We start from the raw sequence: 18,696 nt of genomic DNA, 5'->3' as shown, positions 1-18,696 counted from the left end.
GAAGGTCAATCTGATACTCTGTGGCTTTTCCAAGCCTTCAGATCCTTCCTCACTCCATGGGAAGAAGAACGGTGTGTCTTGTCAAGAGGGCAAGTCACCAAGGGCAATGGTGGCTGCCTGGAGGATTGTTCAAAAATAGTCATTCACTCCTTAGAAAACATAACTGTGTTTTTCTGTACTTTGCACTATGCTAGATGCGTGGGCTACAGAAATTGAAGTCCCTACCATCAAAAAAAGATCCCCTTTTTGAGGAGTCAGGGCATCTTTGTGAAAAGAGACTACAGGAAGAGAATTCATATTGGAACACCTGCCACATTTAGGCACATGGCTGGATACATTATTTCCGTTGTCACATTCAGTGATTAGAAAATAAAGGGAAAATATATATAACTTCCTCAAATGCTCCCTCACTATAGGTTAAAAATTATGTTTCAAGTGTTGTCTGAATCATCTTTGGAAATCTGTGCTTTGAGTTTGCCAGTAGTTCTTCTAGTGATTAAAAGTTACTGCTCTTTCAAAGTAGGTTGAGGGGGACTGGTCTTTGCACGCTTTGATGTGGAGGATATAAATGACAAATAAATGGCTAAATAAAGAAAATATTTTGTGTTTAATTATCCATGAGAAAAGAGAGCTTTACAAGGTTGGCAATAAAGTATCTCAAATTAGGTTGCTATCTGTTGACTTCTACAAATCTGTATGTCTATTCCACCTCTACATCTGCCTATCTATCATCTATCTATATGATGGACCACATACTGTTATTTAAATAGTAGAATTCAGGAGAATTAGATTCATTATTTATTTTGAATTTGATATTTTTATTTCCTTAGCCAAAAATTACCTCATTATCTAGTAATGTTATATATAGAAATTAAAAATGAAAACATTTTTACAATGACACATATTTTCTACTCTTGATCGCAAGAATGTGATTTGTATTATTTTTAAATTAAAAACAACAACTATAAAGCAAAAAATAAAGATTCATCAATATGTATCTATTTTTATAAATATGATTTCTTTCTGGTATGAAGTCAACACAGTCTGTAACTAAATATGAAACTAGCCCTTCTGTGATAGGCTATAAAGAGGGAATTCAAACACAGCGAACACTTTTCCAGATTACTTAAACAAACAGACTTAACACATAGTCTTCCTAGCATATACGGAATAATTTTTGAGGCATATCAATTGTGGTACCTGTTATTCTAATGTGGAAATAGTCACTGTTTACACAGCCTCCATTAACCCATTTGACCTTTTCCTTGAATTGTTAACTATTTTGTACATCAGCAATAAGAACTTTTAAATGGAAGCCAAAAAAAAAAAAAAACTACTTAAAACTTGTTTTTTTTTTTTTTCATTAAAAGCCCCTTTCAGAAGCTGCATTTAATAAAGCTTCTTTGATCTACAAACCGCCCCTTAAAAATTTTTCATAAGCAGTTTTTGACATTTTTAACGTGAATACTGAAGATGCAGTCTAAATGTGTGTTCCTGTTTCTGAAGGCTGCATCACTGTAACACCGAGAAAAATATAAGGATGAGAGGACTCTCCAAAGGGGCTGGAATTATTTGGGTACACCATACTCTACTGTGCATGGAGTATTCAGAGTCTCACAGGACCCTACGTTTCCATGGTTTGACATACTTTTACAACTTTTACAGGTGTTAGATGTATCTTTTTCTTTATTTATTTTTTTTTATTATTTTTTTTATTTATTTATTTTTTTTTTTTTGAGAAGGAGTTTCACTCTTGTTGCCCAGCCAGTCTGGAGTGCAATGGCGTGATTTTGGCTCACTGCAACCTCCGCCTCCCAGGTTCAAGCAATTCTCCTGTCTCAGCCTCCTGAGTAGCTGGGATTACAGGCATGTGCCACCACACTTGGCTAATCTTGTATTTTTAGAAGAGACAGCGTTTCACCGTGTTGGTCAGGCTGGTCTCAAACTCCTGACCTCAGGTGATCCATCCACCTCGGCCTCCCAAAATGCTAGGATTACAGGAATGAGCCACCGTGCCCAGCCCAGATACATCCTATCTATAATGACAGAATGTGGGGCTAAACATCCACCCACCTCAGCCTGTTCCTCCCTGGGAATCAGCAGACATACACAGCAATATTCTTACTGTGGTTTTCATGAAACTTGCCTGCATTATTGAAGACATTGAGTTGTGTTGCTAACAGTGTTGTAAGCTGCCTGGTGATAAGCTACCCGGCTTGAGTTTCATGCAGTCGTGTGTGATGAACCCGTTTCTCTATGGGCATGTCTGTGGGTTGCCTGGTGGTATACTGAGCAGAAGGAGCCCGAGAGTCCTCATGGCTCAGTGCTTCCTGCAGTGCAGAGAGTAGCCAGAAACTCACTTCGACTTGAGAGCTGAATAAGCATGACATCAAGATTGCAGAGGAAAACCATATAGGCATCCTCAAGACCTCGTTTTGGCAAACTGATTTCTTTTCTCCAGTCCATTTTATCATTTTTTTCTTTCCAGTTGGTTCTACCTTCTACCTTGTATTGTTCTGTTAGTCTCTTCCTCTCAGGAAATGTAGGAGGTAGGTCCAGGCCCATGAGGAAATGCCACAGGGTTAATTCTTGATTCCTTTCAGCCTTTACTGAAATGTTCAGTTTTTAAATCAATTAAAATATTACTAGGAAATGGCCATATGAAGGTGTGGAAAAAATTAGGGCAAAATCATATTAATTTATGATGGAGTCTTAAAATTTCTAAGAGAGATTATTTTTATCTACTTCATTATGGAGGACGATTCATCACTAACTTCATTTTAAAACTCAGGGTAAGTTCTGCAGTACTTTGAAGAGCATATTAATGTAGTTTTATATGACTTCAGAAAGGTATTTTAGAAGTCTGTTCTTCCATATCCATTTCCATCAACCAGCTTTGTTTTCTTTGTGCAAATATCTAGGGCAAGTCTCTTTGAGAATATAAAAAAGGAAAAATTAAAAACTAAACCTATAATCTATAGAAGAACTCCGGAACTGAATTACTTTGAAAGTAAGCTTCACGTGTGTTTCCCATTTGGGCATTCACGACATCTGCCTTCCCCAGTCCCCCGCTCCACAAACCCATCTTGTTACCCTCATTCAGATGATAAGAAAAGTCACCAAGTTAAAACATTTAGGCAAAGGAACAAAATGTCATTGCAGCTTGTTTTCCGTTTCATAAAAGGGATAGAAGCTGTCTTGGATCAATCACATTACAAATGATGGTGGAGGAATTCTGAGACAAGAGAGTCCCGGATAGTCATGGGTATGGATTCCAGGGAAAGTACTTGAGCAAATTCCCAAAGCGTCATACCTAGAATCAACATTCATATATCAGCCTCCCAACTCTGCTCATTTGTTTCCTCCACAGAGCTACAGTGAACCTGTTGACGTGAAGACATCTCAACCTCCTCAGCTGATCAATTCGAAGCCGTCGGTGTTCCATGGGCCCAGCCAGGCCCACTCGGCTCTGTACCTAAGTTCCCACTATCACCAACAACCAGGAATGAATCCTCACCTAACCGCCATGCATCCTAGTCTCCCCAGGAGCATAGCCCCCAAGCCGAATAACCAAATGCCAGTGACTGTCTCTATAGCGAACATGGCTGTGTCCCCTCCTCCTCCCCTCCAGATCAGCCCACCTCTTCACCAGCATCTCAACATGCAGCAGCACCAGCCACTCACCATGCAGCAGCCCCTCGGGAACCAGCTCCCCATGCAGGTCCAGTCCGCCTTACACTCACCCACCATGCAGCAAGTAAGTGTGGTGGCTTTGGACTTCAAGTGAGCACCCCCATTCTGAAGTGTGGTGGTGGGGGCGGGGAGGCTTTTTATTCAGCACAGGCTGGGGGATATGTGTTTTTCTGCCCTTCTATTTAAGTCAAGAGAGCACTAAAGATACTCAACAAATATCTGCTTTCTGCAAAATGTAATTTACAAGTGGTGAGTTCGTGTGGCATTATGCCATCACAATTGACAGTCGCTTCTTTTCATAATCACTGGTTTCTTTCCTGTGATATCCATTTTGCTTCATGTTTCTAATCATTCTTCTTGTTTTCTGTTTCTTGAGTAAAGTACATTTGTTATTTTAAGATACCAAGTGCTGCCGAATCTCTTTGGAATAGAGAATTCTACAACTTTTTTAAAAATATTGTTTGGAGACGAGAAAGTTCTTGACTGTTATGCCTCCTGAGTCCAATAAATGCTGAAAAATGAAATCAGGTCCAACATCAAATCTGGTAGAACCCTGACAGTCCTAAGAACTGAACATTTTAACCAGGGATTTATTTAAAAATGGATATCTGGCTTCTGCATAAATTTAAAAAGAAAAAAAGAAAGAAAAAAAAACCCAGGCAGTTTGGAAGCCTCCCTACCCACTCCCTGATTATTGAAACCATTCGTGTGCAATTTTAGCTTAACTTTTCTTTGAAATCAAATATTCCTTTTGGATTTTGGTTTTATTTTAAAGTTTGAAAATTAGGCTCAAACAATATAAACTAAACCGAACAGAAGGCATCCAAAAATCCTAAAACTATTTTTTAAATTTTATTTTAAAAAATAAAAGCAGCTTTGCGCATTGGCAATATCACAGCCAATGAAGTTTTTCTGAGGTGTGATTATTGCCAATTGAAAGCTTCTCCCAGTGCCCTGCCATGACAACTTGCAGTATAGTTGACATTGGCAATCTTTTATGGTCTCTATGGAGACAGAATATAATTTTTTTTAATAAAGTAAAAATTGCCGGTGCGGTGGCTCACACCTGTAATCCCAGCACTTTGGGAGGCTGAGGCTGGTGGATCACAAGGTCAGGAGTTCGAGACCAGCCTGGCCAAAATGTTGAAACCCCGTCTCTACTAAAAATACAAAAATTAGCTGGGCGCGGTGGCACACACCTGTAATCCCAGCTACTCAGGAGGCTGAGGCAGGAGAATCGCTTGAACCTGGGAGGTGAAGGTTGCAGTGAGCTGAGATTGTGCCATTGCACTCCAGCCTGGGTGACAGAGTAAGACTGTGTCTAAAAAAAAAAAAAAGTAAATATTACAAATCACATGAAATTTAGGTATCAGTTATAGAATCCAATTACTCTATTGTTCTTCAAGCTGTAAGGATATAAGGCAAACACAGATTTTCTATGGAACTGATATCTAGTTCGCTGTGGAATTTGAATCTATAGTTGGACTGGGGAGATGGAGAGGAAGGAGAGGCAGAAAAAGAAGTCAAATATACATAGTTCCAAATTTATTATTATTATTATTGACAGGATCTTTGAGAGCTCACAATAACAAACCCAATGCTTTTAATACACCGCCTCATCTTTGATTCTCAGAAAACTTATGGTGCAGGTACTGGCATTATCTTCCCTTAGAGGAAGATACTGAGGCTTGGCAGAGTTAGGTTGTGTGCTCGTAAGGTTAGAGCTGGAATTCAAACCCAGGTCTGTTCAAAACTCAGAGGCTGGATTCTAAAATGCTGGGCTGCCTGCGTCTCATTCATAATCGGTCTTGTAGACTCAACTCTTTCATATGAGAAAACCTGTTTCTCCTAAGAATTCAAAGGATCTTTAAGTTCTGGTGAGTTGTAAAATCAAAATCATTATGAGAACAAAGAGATTCATCTTACTGAAGTCTTTCTTGGTCCCTAAGCCAAAGATAGAGTTAAGCTATGAAAACTTTCTTATCTGCATCCGACAGACTAGTTGTTGATTCACTGGTGAAGGAGAGGATGTGGAAAGCCACTTCCCACCACCCTGCCTTGTCTTGAGAGGTTTATGACCAAGTTATATTCTGAGGGTTCAATTCCTACCCTTCCCATCAAACATCATGTTCAATTAAAGGAATATTCTTGGGTATCCATGCATCTTAATGAACCAGTAGTGTCCGCATGAAGAATTAATGGTTTGGAGGATACCACCCTGGGTTGGCTGGTTGATTGACCCCTGTTTGAGGGTGCTGCCTGGCTAAGGACCCATGTTTTGCTTATAGCACTATAGTTGAGGTCTGTTTCTTCCCAGAGTTAAGAAACCAAAAGTTCCGTTTCCTCACCATGCTGAGGCCTGGAGCTCTGTGCAGAAGAGATCTTTTTTTCTGTTTTATCCCTCAGAGATGATTCCTTTTTCTATTCATGCTAACACCAACACCTTGGATGATGTGGCTGTGATCCCGAATAGTTTTCAAATATTTCAGATTTACATAAGGCCACACATAAAAATCCAAGAGATTTGTCTTTCCATAAAGAATCTTAACTGAATAAGAAAAAATAGAACCGATTGCATTAGACAAATTATTCCTTATCCTTTAAGTCAGTTCTGTTAGTGTATCCCAAACGTGTGCTTGCTGAGATGGGAAGAGCTGATTACAATTTACCCAAATGGCGTAAACCCAAAGTGGAGAGTAAATCACTCCAAAGACTACATTGACTAAGAACTCTTTTAACAATGCCTTGATCATGGTAAGTAGTCAAAATAATTGTTGAGTAGTGAACAAATAAAGAAACAAATGAACGGTAAAAGTGTTTCCTCTGTTAGAAGAAATTAAAGATCAGGTTGTAGAATTTCAATTTCCGTTCCTTAAAAGTTTTTTAAAATGTAATTGATTCAGCTGGGTGCGGTGGCAGGTGCCTGTAGTCCCAGCTACTCAGGAGGCTGAGGCTGGAGGATCACTTGAGCCCAAGAGTTCTGGGCTGTAGCTCACTATGCTGATCAGGTGTCCACACTAAGTTCAGCATCCATACAGTGACCTCCCGGGAGCGGAGGACCACCAGGTTGCCTAAGGTGGGATGAACTGGCCCAGTTTGGAAATGGAGCAGGTCAAAATTCCCGTGCTGATCAGTGGTAGGATCATGCCTGTTGAGTAGCCCCTGCACTCCAGCCTGGGCAACATAGAGAGCCCGTCTCTAAAAAAAAAATAATAAAATAAAAATAAAAGTAAATAAATAAATAAATTTTTAAAATGTAATTGATTCAAAAAAAATTTAATTAAACCCGTAACATGTACTGGCACTGTCTAGGCTCTGGAAATTGAGTGATGAGTGAGAACAAGTCATGAGACCCCTCCCACCCCACGGAGTTGGCAGGGGAAGATGGCAGTGGTTATAAGATAAACAAATAATGAAGGTCCCATGAAAAAAATTAAACTGGAAGACAGACTGCAGGGCATGGAAGAAGGACAGAGACTTCAGCTAGGATGGACAAGAAAGGCCCCTCTCAAGGGTTGGCACAGTGACCTGAAGGATGAGAAGAGGAAGCACACTTTAAATACTGGAAGGTGGGAAGGGTGTGGAGGACCTTCCCATGGAGAACAGCTGCCAGGAAAGGGAACTGTAGGCCAGGAGAGCCAGTCTGGGAAGGAGCACAGGAGTTTTGACCCAGCCTAGAGATGGGAAGGAGGCCAGCAGAAAGCAGGGGAACAAAGAGAGAGGTAGGGGTAAGGTCAGAGTCGAGGGCAGGGAATTGGAGTGGGATCCTGCAGGTGAAGGGGACTGGTATCCCCAGAGAACTGTTCATCCTAAAATCAGGATCAAAAAGGCAGTCTGCTACCCCTTTTTGATCCTGATGTATTGCTGTCACTTCATTTATTGCTACCACCACAGTCTGTTGGGGCCCACATTCAAGTCATCAGTTAGTCTTCAGCCTGGAGATGCAGACCCGAGTTGTGGATAAAATGTGACCTGTTGGATTCATCATTCAAACCACCTTTATGCTGAAGATGTTTGTGTCCTTATGTGGGAGCCATGTGCATATCTCCAAACACACACACACACACACACACACACACAAGAGAGAGAGAGAGAGAGAGAGAGAGAGAGAGGAAAAAATAGAAAGTTAACAGCAACTGTATTTTTAAAATAATGTCTCATATCCCAATATTACTTTAGATATTTTATTATCCTTTTGAAAATGAGTGTATCCTACAACATGATTGTGTAGTGTGCCAGGAATAATAGTTTCATTTTTTTTCTAGAATAATATTTTACACACAGAAACCATGGACCTGTGCTTTTTTGGTCCAGTTTTCTTCCTTTTTCTTCTGCTCACGAGATTGTCGAATGAGGTCAAGAGAAAAAAATCATTAATATCTGTCAACTTCCTTTATAACCTTAAGAAAAAATCTTTGTATGATATCACACAGACAGATTTTCAATTTCCTTGTGTAATAAACAGCTGCTTTAGGATTTGGGTGTAATTTAAAGGTTTTAAAAAAAATCACATTGAGATTGATGAATAAATCAGTTGTGAAGACAAAAACATTGATGCCTGTTGAAAATACCTCTCCAGACAGGCAGGAAATGAAATTAGTTCCCAGTAAAGTGTGGATATGAGGATCACTGTTTGGTTGTGCTGCAGGCTTTTTCGAACTTGCTCTGGTGGCACAACAGAACTGCGAGGGCTACAGAAATCTAATTAAAGAGCAAATGTCCCTTCTGACATCAAATTAATCTTTATCATGTTTCCTATTTTTATTTCAATCTGGCACCAGAAAATGAAATTTAAAATTCCAAGCATGCTACAAAACAGTTGGTGATTTTTCTCCTGAGTATTAAAATGCAGAATATTCAGTCTTGTTTAATTAGACTACTAAGCAAACATTTTTTCAAAAAAGGTATATCATCATGTTGTTTCATATTTACACCAATAATCAATTTTTACTGAGTGCTATGTTTTGACCTCAGCATCTCTTTTAGTGTTCAGAGGAATGTGTCATTTTCTAAACTGAAAGGAAGTAAAATAATGTGAACTAATATTACTTCAGGCTTTGCTTGTATTTTTCTCGGTCCTTATTTTGATATTAGTGATCTTCTTAAAATAGACCATTGAAGTTAGCTGAAGTTTAAATCTTTGAACTTTGTAGCTACCGCATAATTTGGGTTTTGTAAACTGAAGTCACTCATTTAATCTTAAATTAATAAGTTCATGTTTTCTTATTATTTTCTTACCCAACCTGAGGAATTTTTTTCATTGGGGAAAAAAAACGGCAGTTTCTGTTGTCTTTGTGTGGGGAAGGGGTGGACGTTCTTGTGTGGTTTCTGGTTTTTTTTGTTTGTGCTTGTCTTTTGCTTTTTCATGTTTCCACACCGTCAACTAACTCAGTATATTCTCGACTACTCCTGTTTTGAGACTTTGGCCTTTTAGGTTATTTTTTTATTTATTTTATTTTATTTTTATTTTTATTTTTTTTGAGACGGAGTTTTGCTCTTGTTACCCAGGCTGGAGTGCAATGGCGCGATCTTGGCTCACCGCAACCTCCGCCTCCTGGGTTCAGGCAATTCTCCTGCCTCAGCCTCCTGAGTAGCTGGAATTACAGGCACGCGCCCCCATGCCCAGCTAATTTTTTTGTGTTTTTAGTAGAGACGGGGTTTCACCATGTTGACCAGGATGGTCTCGATCTCTTGACCTCATGATCCACCCGCCTCGGCCTCCCAAAGTGCTGGGATTACAGGCTTGAGCCACCGTGCCCGGCCTTTAGGTTACATTTGATGAACTGTGTAAAAATCCAATACGGAGATTGAGCATGGTGGCTCACTCCTGTAATCCCAGCACTTTGGGAGGCCATGGCAGGAGAATTGCTTGAACCCAGGAGTTAGAGATGAGCCTGGGAAACATGGCAAAACTCTGTCTCTACAACACATACACACACACTAAAAAAAAATTAGCAGGGCATAGTGGCAGCACCTGGAGTCCCAGCTACTTGGGATGTTGAGGTGGGAGGATCGCTTCAGCCCAGGAGGTCGAGGCTGCAGTGAGCCGAGATGGTGCTATTGCACTCCAGCCTGAGCGACAGAGCAAGAGTCTGTCTCAAAGCCAAAACAAAACAAAATCCAATATGGAGAACTTTACACTAGAAATGTTAGGGTTGTCTGCAATGGCTCACACCCATAATCCCAGCACTTTGCGAGACCAAGGTAAGAGGATCACTTGAGCCCAGGAGTTCAAGACCAGCCTAGGCAACATTGCAAGTCTCCATCTCTACAAAAAAATAAATAAATAAATAAATAAATAAAATAAATTAGCCAGGCATGGTGGCACACACCTGTAGTTCTAGCTACCTGGGAGTCCAAGACTTAAGGGTCATGTTAGTCTAGGAGTTTGAGGCTGCAGTGAGCTGTGATCATGCCACTGCACTCCATTCTGGGTGACAGGGCAAGGCCCCATCTCTAACAACAACAAAAAGATAGGAAATCCCTGACAACTAAACATTTATATAATATACACCTTTCCAACAATAGCATCAAACTCTGCAATAAACTTGACTTATGAAAAACCTGACTTATTGAGCCACTACTGTGGGCTAGGTCCTGAAAATGCTCAGTAAATATTTGAAGCTCTCTGATCTCAAGGTGCTTACACCTTGTGATGAGGCTGAGTAAAGGGAGTCAAAACAAGGCTCCTCCCAGAGTTTTCTCCTGCTCTTCGCCCAGCACCAGACTAGACACTAGGGAAATATTTTGGAAGATACTTACAGCTTGAGGAACAGGTCATGTCTACATAGATAAACTTATTTTCCTTAAGCAAGCTGTGAAATTTTTTTGTCTGTGTGAAATAGAGTAACCAATCTGGTTGACTTCTCCATTTTTCAGTGATTTGTTTCCAATCATTCAGAGATTTGTCTTTGTCCATAGCTTACATGGAACTCAGTAATACTGGCTTGATTTGAATGGGAAATAAACTTAATATCTAAAAGCAAATAATAAGAAATGAGAATATTTAGTAATAGGTGCCTTTGAGTCTTTACACGAGGGACCCTCAAACATGAATAAAAGTCCAAGGAGATACCCCTAGTTAAAAATCAATCTTCCCATCATCCTGCTGAGTCCTTTGAAAGTGAAAATTCAACAACATTATACCTTCAGAAGCTTTCTCCAAGTAAATAGAGAATGATTTGTTTTTTAATCTCTCGATTTCTTAGTGGTTAAAAACCATGGATGGGATCCGCTGCAGAGACAACCATGAGATTAATTAAGTTGCCTTCTTGGTCATTTCAGCAAAGCTTGCTTATGCTGCTCTTGAATTCACCAGAGAAGCTAAAAATAAATCTTAGTGTAGAATGCTTTTTGTTTACCAGATATAGCTATATACTTCAGAGATTCTGTCCTTGAATTTTTAATAGCTTCGCTAGGATTAAAAGTCAACACTTCACCATGCCAGTGTATTAGAAGAATCTTCCTGAAGTCTGATTATTGTTTGCCAGTTAATAGACTTTTCATTTAGAAAATATTTGCTCTGTCATATACTTTTCCCTGCCTGTGTTTTTCAGTGGCAAGTTGTTTTGAATCTCTTCTCCCTATGTTAGTCCAACAACTGTTAAAAAGCTTTGGTTGAAATTTTTTAGCTGAGAGAGAAATACAAATAAAAGAAGAAGCAGATGGTCCCTTTGTGATTGAATGAAGAAAAAGGGGTTTGAGAACAATATGTGAATAGGTGTAGTCTAATAAAACACTCAGCCACCTGCTGCCTGAATCCTTCAAAACAGATTCTGTTGCATATTCTGGGGATTAACTATTAATGTATCTTTAGGTTTGATAAAAAAAACATAAACTTTGAGGGGTTTAGGCCCTCTTCTCCCTTTGTTTTGATTGAGTTGGCTCCTCTATATTTGAAATTGTTTCTCAATTCAATTTATCTGCTCAAGGGTATAATTAAAGGTTTTCTGACACATGGTTAAGTGAAGGAAAGGCAAGAAGAATGGACTTGTAGGCATCTCTTTTCTACTTTTCTTTTTTTTTTTCCTCTTTTTTTTTCTACTTTTCTTTTAAATTTTCTAGGCTCTTCCGACCGGCTTGCCCTCGCAGAGACAGAAGCAAGGGGCCAACTAGTGTATCTGCAAAGAATGAGTAAATATTTAGGTGCTTTTCTTCTTAAAAAGCATTTTGATCCTTATATGCGGACTTGCTTTCCCTTTCAGGGATTTACTCTTCAACCCGACTATCAGACTATCATCAATCCTACATCTACCGCTGCACAAGTTGTCACCCAAGCAATGGAGTATGTGCGTTCGGGGTGCAGAAATCCTCCCCCCCAGCCGGTGGACTGGAACGACTACTGCAGTAGTGGGTAAGCGGCCGCTCGTCGCCACCTGGTGGTAGGCAGCCCTCATAGCACGCATATCGTCCCTAGTCCATCGTTTGCTCGCTTCCAAAAACGTAATCCCGGTCAGTTTCACGTTCACGAAGGCAGAAGACACCAGAAAATGTTAAGCAGTCTTCTAGCTCTTCCAAGAATAAATGCCTTTAGATCACTTCTCCCTTTAGATGTAGGTTAACGAATTGCCCTTTCCCAGTGAACAACTCAAGCTGGAACAAATAATTCAAAGCCATCCATCCCCCGTTGTCACCTGTAGCACAGGTTGCCTTATAACAAGGAATTGCCTTTTTTCTTTTCATACAGGGGCATGCAGAGGGACAAAGCACTGTACCTTACTTGAGAATCTGAACACCTCTTCTTTCCACTGAGGAATTCAGGGAAGTGTTTTCACCATGGATTGCTTTGTACAGCCAAGGCAGTTCTCCATTTTATTAGAAAATACAGGTTGCTAAGCACTTAGGACCATTTGAGCTTGTGGGTCACCCACTCTGGAAGAAATAGTCATGCTTCTTTATTATTTTTTTAATCCTTTATGGACATTGTTTTTCTTCTTTCCTGAAGGAAATTTGGACCATTCAGATTTTATGTTGGTTTTTTGCTGTGAAGTGCTGCGCTCTAGTAACTGCCTTAGCAACTGTAGATGTCTCGGATAAAAGTCCTGGATTTTCCATTGGTTTTCATAATGGGTGTTTATATGAAACTACTAAAGACTTTTTAAATGGCTTGATGTAGCAGTCATAGCAAGTTTGTAAATAGCATCTATGTTACACTCTCCTAGAGTATAAAATGTGAATGTTTTTGTAGCTAAATTGTAATTGAAACTGGCTCATTCCAGTTTATTGATTTCACAATAGGGGTTAAATTGGCAAACATTCATATTTTTACTTCATTTTTAAAACAACTAATAGTTCTATATTTTCAAAATATTTGAAAATAAAAAGTATTCCCAAGTGATTTTAATTTAAAAAACAATTGGCTTTGTCTCATTGATCAGACAAAAAGAAATTAGTATTAAAGCGCAAACACGTTTATTTTGTACTGCAGAAAAATTGCTTTTTTGTATCACTTTTTGTGTAATGGTTAGTAAATGTCATTTAAGTCCTTTTATGTATAAAACTGCCAAATGCTTACCTGATATTTTATTAGATGCAGAAACAGATTGGAAACAGCTAAATTATAACCTTTACATATGGCTCTGTCTTATTGTTTCTTCATACTGTGTCTGTATTTAATCTTTTTTTATGGAGCCTGTTGCGCCTATTTATGAAATAATAAATATAGGTGTTTGTAAGTAAATTTGTTAGTATTTGAAAGAGGTTTCTTTGACGTTTTAACTTTTGCTGGCAAAAAAAAAAAAAAATTCACGCTTGGTGTGAATACTTTATTATTTAGTTTTTACAGTAACATGAATAAAGCCAAACCTGCTTCTCTTTTGGCAGCAAATTAAAGTAAACAGTCCTTATTTCTGCATTGCTTTGGTTGATGAAAACAAAAAACTATTATATTTAAGAACTTTATTTCTTCATCCAATATAACAGAATTGCCCTCCAAGTCACACAACCTCCAAGTCTAAACAAACAGACAGGTCCTCTATTTTAAAAGGGTTGCTTCTTGGTTCTCAGCTGGTTCTAGTCAATTCTGAACCACCCCAGTCTCCCCGCAAAAGAAAGTAAAAGTCAAACCAAACTTCCTCAAGCTGCATGCTTTTCACAAAATCCAGAAAGCATTTAAGAATTGAACAAGGGGCTGGAAGAAGTGAAAGGGAAGCATCTAAAAATGAAAGGTGAGTAACCAGACAGCAAAAGAAAAAGAGAAAGCCATCCAAATTTGAAAGCTGCTGATAGAAATTGAGATTCTTGCTGTCTTTTGTCCCTCCGCAAGTTACTACTCTTTCCAGAATTTCTGGGTCTTCCAAGAAAATTCTTAAGGTACCAGAGATTTGCTAGGGAACCAAAAGCGCTTGAGAATCTGCCTGAAGGCTTGCAAAATTTTTGCATTTAAAAAAAAAAAAAAAAAAGGCTAGCAGATGACTCCTTTTTAGGGGATCATACCAAGTACGTTAGTCTGGTTGGAAATCAAGAGAAGGGCTGATGTCTCTTTCTTGGAATATGTGAAATAAATTTAGCAATTTAACTAAATACAAATATATGCATTGTGTAATCCACTCAGAATTAAACAGACAAAAGGTATGCTTGCTTTGGAATGATTTTAGGCATTGTACAACCTTGAATCACTTGAGCATGTAATAACTAATAAATAATGCAGATCCATGTGATTATTAAAATGACTGTAGCTGAGAGCTCTAATTTTCCTGTCTTGAAACTGTATAAGAACTCATGTGATTAAGTTCACAGTTTATTGTTTGTCTGTTTAGTATTTTAGAAATATACCAGCACTACTAATTAACTAATGTCTTTTATTTATTATATTATGATAAAGTAAAAATTTCACTTGCATTAAGTCTAAAGTGAGAGGGTAATTACCGGGAGGAGAATGAGCAACTTTGACAGGCGGTTTGTGCAGGAAAGCACAGTGCCGTGTTCTTTACAGCTTTGCTAGAGCAGCTGTGCAACCAGGGTAGGCAGTGTTGAAATTCAATACCAAATACAGTAAAAACAAATGTAAATAAAAGAAAACACATCATCAATAAAACTGTTACTATGCGTGACCGTATTCTATTCAGTGATCCATCAGTCTCTAAAGAGCAAGCCCAGTCAGATGAGAAATCTCACATAAATTTTATGGTGGAAGTGATTGGGCACAGTGGGGGTCAATGGCTGACATAGCCATAAACTTTCTTTCCCGAAACTCTGAGAATGCCCTCTCACCAACCTGAGGCTCAAGTACAGTGAGCTGTTGCCTAGGAAATCTGTCATCTTTCAGAAAGCCAGAATCCACTCGGTACGGTAGCCCATGCCCTGCCTTGGAGCTTGTAATTGAAAGGAACAGTGGGGGCGTGCACTGAATTCTCTGTGAAGCACTCCAGAGATTTCCAGGACCACCAGTAAAGTCATTCTGAGAGATGCCTCAATACTGTGGAACATCAAATTTCTTCACTAACATACCAAAATCAAAATTATAACTGATTTAAAAAAGAAAAAAAATGCAAGTATGTACAGGAGTGGGTTGAGTTGCGTCTCTAACATCACCAAGAAATGATTAAGAAAGAATAATTCAAAATCCTACTTCCCATTCAAATGTGACCGAGTTGACAAGGCAAAATGAGTCAAATAATGACTTCCAGTTAGTCAAATTAATGAACATAACCAAGGGTGAAGTTGGTCTCTGATTATTTTTATCATTTGTCTTAAAGGCAAAGAGGCCCATCTGCATGAAACACTAGCAGTCCATTGGAGGCCTCGACCACCAAAGCAGTACAGTCAACCGTCGAACAATGTGGGAGTCTGGGGACCCAACCTCTCTCCCCACCCACGCAGTCAAAAATGCACATATAACTTTCGACTCCCCCAAGACTTCACTACCAATAGCCTATTGTTGAGGAGAAGCCTCACTAATAACATAACCAGTTGAGTGGCACATATGTCGTATGTTTTATGTGTTATATTCTGTATTCTTAAAGTGAGCTGGAGAAAAAAAATGTTATTAAGAAAATCATAAAGAAGAGAAATACATATACTAGTCAGTAAGTGGAAGGAGATTATCATAAAGGTCTTCATCCTTTTGTTCATGTTGCATAGGCTGAGGAGGAGGAGGAGGAAGAGTGATTCTCACTGTCTCAGATGTGGCAGAGACGAAAGAAAATTTGCACATAAGTGGACTCGCTTGGTTCGAACCCTTGTTAATCAAGGGTCAATTGTATATTCTGGCTCGGATTCATTACTGAGATATTTCTTGAACTTATGAATGCATGATTTAAAATTAGCATATCAACAGCCAATCTCCTTTTTCTATGGATCTTTTGCCTTTTGCAAAAGAGTTGCCCCACTCATTGGAAAAGTGCTTTGATTGGACTACATAAAATTGCCAATATTTTACCTGCTTTGCCTACAAAATGCTAATTTCCTACGGTTCAACCAAACTGTGTGAGAATGAGAGACAATGGAGTTTCGACTATAACTTTATGTGTAATTTCAGATGGAATTAGAAGTACTTTACAAGTCCTAGGAGAAAATGCTCAAAGGAATAATCAATTATATTTGTTTACAAGGTACCCCACTTAGAGTTAGTCCTAGATAGGTATGCTATATTAAACAAGGAATATTTTTCATTGCCAGGAAATCCCAATAGCCATTCATATTTCTTTCTTATAATAAAAAATTTTATGTGAACATTTGTAATAAATAGGTGATCTGCTGGAACAGAGTTTTTGTCAAGCATAGACATCCTCATGTTTATTTGTTAAACAGAGATTGACCTGCATTTTCTTATTCCAAACGCAATTAATCGTCATTGTCTCTTCTTCCTCTTCTCTTCCTCTTCTTGCTCTTCTTCCTTTTTCTTCTTCCTTCTTTCTTCTTCTTTCTTTTGGAGACGGAGTCTCACTGTGTCACCCAGGCTGGAGTGCGGTGGCACAATCTTGGCTCACCATAAGCACCACCTCCCCGACTCAACCAATATTTTCACCTCAGCCTCCTGAGTAGCTGGGACCACAGGTGCATGCCAACAAGGCTGGCTAATTTTTGTCTATTTTTTTAGTGACGGTTTTGCCATGTTGCCCCGGCTGGTCTCAGACTCCTGGGCTCAAGTGATCTGCCCACCTCAGCCTCCCAAAAGTTGTGGGATTATAGGCATGAGCTACCATGTCCAGCCATAATTATTATTTTCAAGGAAGGATAGAAACAGAAAAATTCATCTCTTTTACTGATGATTAAATATTAAAATAGTAGGAAGGCAAGGTGCAAAATTCACATCATGAGTTTAACCTCTAAATATTTGTTACCCTAAGTCACCTTTCCACTTAATGGTTGAATTCATGTGAGTCACCCCATGGTACAAATCTCTGTCTGAAATGCAACCATTTCCGTATCTCCAAAGCAACTTGAAATGTCATAGCACACAGTAGGCACAAAAAAAAACCGCAATCATACAAAGGAAGATCAATAAAACATTACCAATCGTCCTCAACAGGAATTGTATGGTGTTTTCTTGACAATTTAAAGGCTTTTTAAATATAGATGGGAATTGAATATCACAGGCAAGCATTAGGAGTGAAGATGGAAATGTTTCATTTAAACCTAGGGTTACAAAAAAGATTGAAAAAAAATTCAAGATGAGTTATGCCATATTTTTTTGGCCTACATAATTTAACAAGAGTTTTTCTAGTGGTGACAAAAGTAAAAGATGTAATACACACTAATCTCACCAAGAAAATAAGAAGCAAGGGGAGAAAATAGGTGCTAGACATGTAGGGTGTCAAACACAAGAGAGAACACTGAGGAGACAAGTTTCATGGATTCTAAATTAAACTATTGATGGAACAGGCTGCTGAAATTTTTTTCTAATTACCAAGTGTTAGTATGAGTTGGTGAAGGAAGGAAAAGACTGTGTTTCCTGGTTCTATTTTCTAGGATTTTCAAAGGCGATTTCTCTACTTTTATTTGGAACCATTTCCCAGTGTGGAAAACCTTTCCTAACAAAAAAAAAAAAAAGTTTCCAAATCTGTACACGTGACCACTGCTTGGAGAAAGGGAGTGGGGAGCCCCCACCCCAATAACCTCACCAACCACGGAGGAAGAACGCGGGGAGCAGCAGGAGGAAGAGGTAACTTCAAACCCACTTGGCAATCTACGTGTACACAGGGAGATTAGACTTTGCCTTCTCATTTCATACCTAGCCAAACAGCTTGTCATTCGTATGTAATGTCGTCGATGAGAAGAAGTGAAGATAAAGTTCTTGTTCCCGGATGGGAAACAACTGAGAACAATGACCTGCTACATTTCAGCACAGTCAGAGTGGTGCCTAATTAACGAAGCCCACCAGCAGCAATCATTTCACGTTTTATTAACAGCTTGCTGGCAAAGACATTTGAAAGTGAAATTTTATTCGCACGGACATGAGGCCAGAAGAAAAGAACAGTGACTAGAAACTAAAATGGAAACACTCACCATGCTACAGAGAACACAAAAATACCGTTCTAAAGAAAGAGTCTGAACCAAACTACAGCATTTTAAAGTCTGAAGCGTCCCCGTTTGACAATTGTATGTTTACAATAAGCCCAAACATAATTGCTCTGATGGGCTGTCAGGGAAAAGATTAATTTGGCAAAGATTAGTATTGACTTGCTGTTTATTAAGGCTTTTAAACAGCTGTATCTGGCAGCATTCCTGTAAGTGGCTGTCATATCTGAAAATCAGCCTCACACCCTGGTGCTCGCCAGCTGTTCCTAAACAATCTTCTACCACTCTGAGTGTCTTTCTCCAGGCCAAACAGCAAAAGCAAACTACTGCCAAATGAGCTTTTTTTCCTCCTCCTGTCACTTACTTTTGGTGGGGGTAGGGAGCTTCTAAATGCTGAAATGTCAGCTCAGGGCTGATGGCTTAGCTGATAAGAGGTGCCGGAAGCCAGTAGGTGGTTTGGGGTGCTAGATGAATACATTCCCCACACAGAGAGCAGCGTAGCGGTAGCGCTGTTAGTCACCTCACACAGACAGAAAAACCACA

At 39.1% G+C, this 18,696-nt stretch overlaps 1 protein-coding gene and 1 non-coding gene across 3 annotated transcripts in view; both read left to right on the top strand.

Moving 5' to 3' along the window:
* Positions 1 to 14,734, top strand: part of TOX (thymocyte selection associated high mobility group box) — a 311,656-nt gene extending 296,922 nt beyond the window's left edge. For both annotated transcript variants that reach the window (XM_074386674.1, XM_039464885.2), the window contains 3 exons: positions 3,371 to 3,757; positions 11,898 to 12,046; positions 12,380 to 14,734. In XM_074386674.1, the coding sequence (XP_074242775.1) occupies positions 3,371 to 3,757; positions 11,898 to 12,046; positions 12,380 to 12,416 (573 nt within the window). In that variant the 3' untranslated portion in view covers positions 12,417 to 14,734. The remainder of the gene's footprint in view (positions 1 to 3,370; positions 3,758 to 11,897; positions 12,047 to 12,379) is intronic.
* Positions 4,566 to 4,706, top strand: LOC120362360 (U4 spliceosomal RNA). Its single transcript, XR_005578281.1, has one exon. It is a non-coding gene; the product is annotated as a U4 spliceosomal RNA (small nuclear RNA).
* Positions 14,735 to 18,696: the final 3,962 nt, after the last annotated feature.

The sequence above is a fragment of the Saimiri boliviensis genome, chromosome 15 (genome assembly GCF_048565385.1).
Source record: "Saimiri boliviensis isolate mSaiBol1 chromosome 15, mSaiBol1.pri, whole genome shotgun sequence".
Classification (NCBI taxonomy): Eukaryota; Metazoa; Chordata; class Mammalia; order Primates; family Cebidae; genus Saimiri; species Saimiri boliviensis.
Note: the sequence above shows the minus strand (reverse complement) of the source record. Positions and strands in the feature narration are given on the sequence as shown.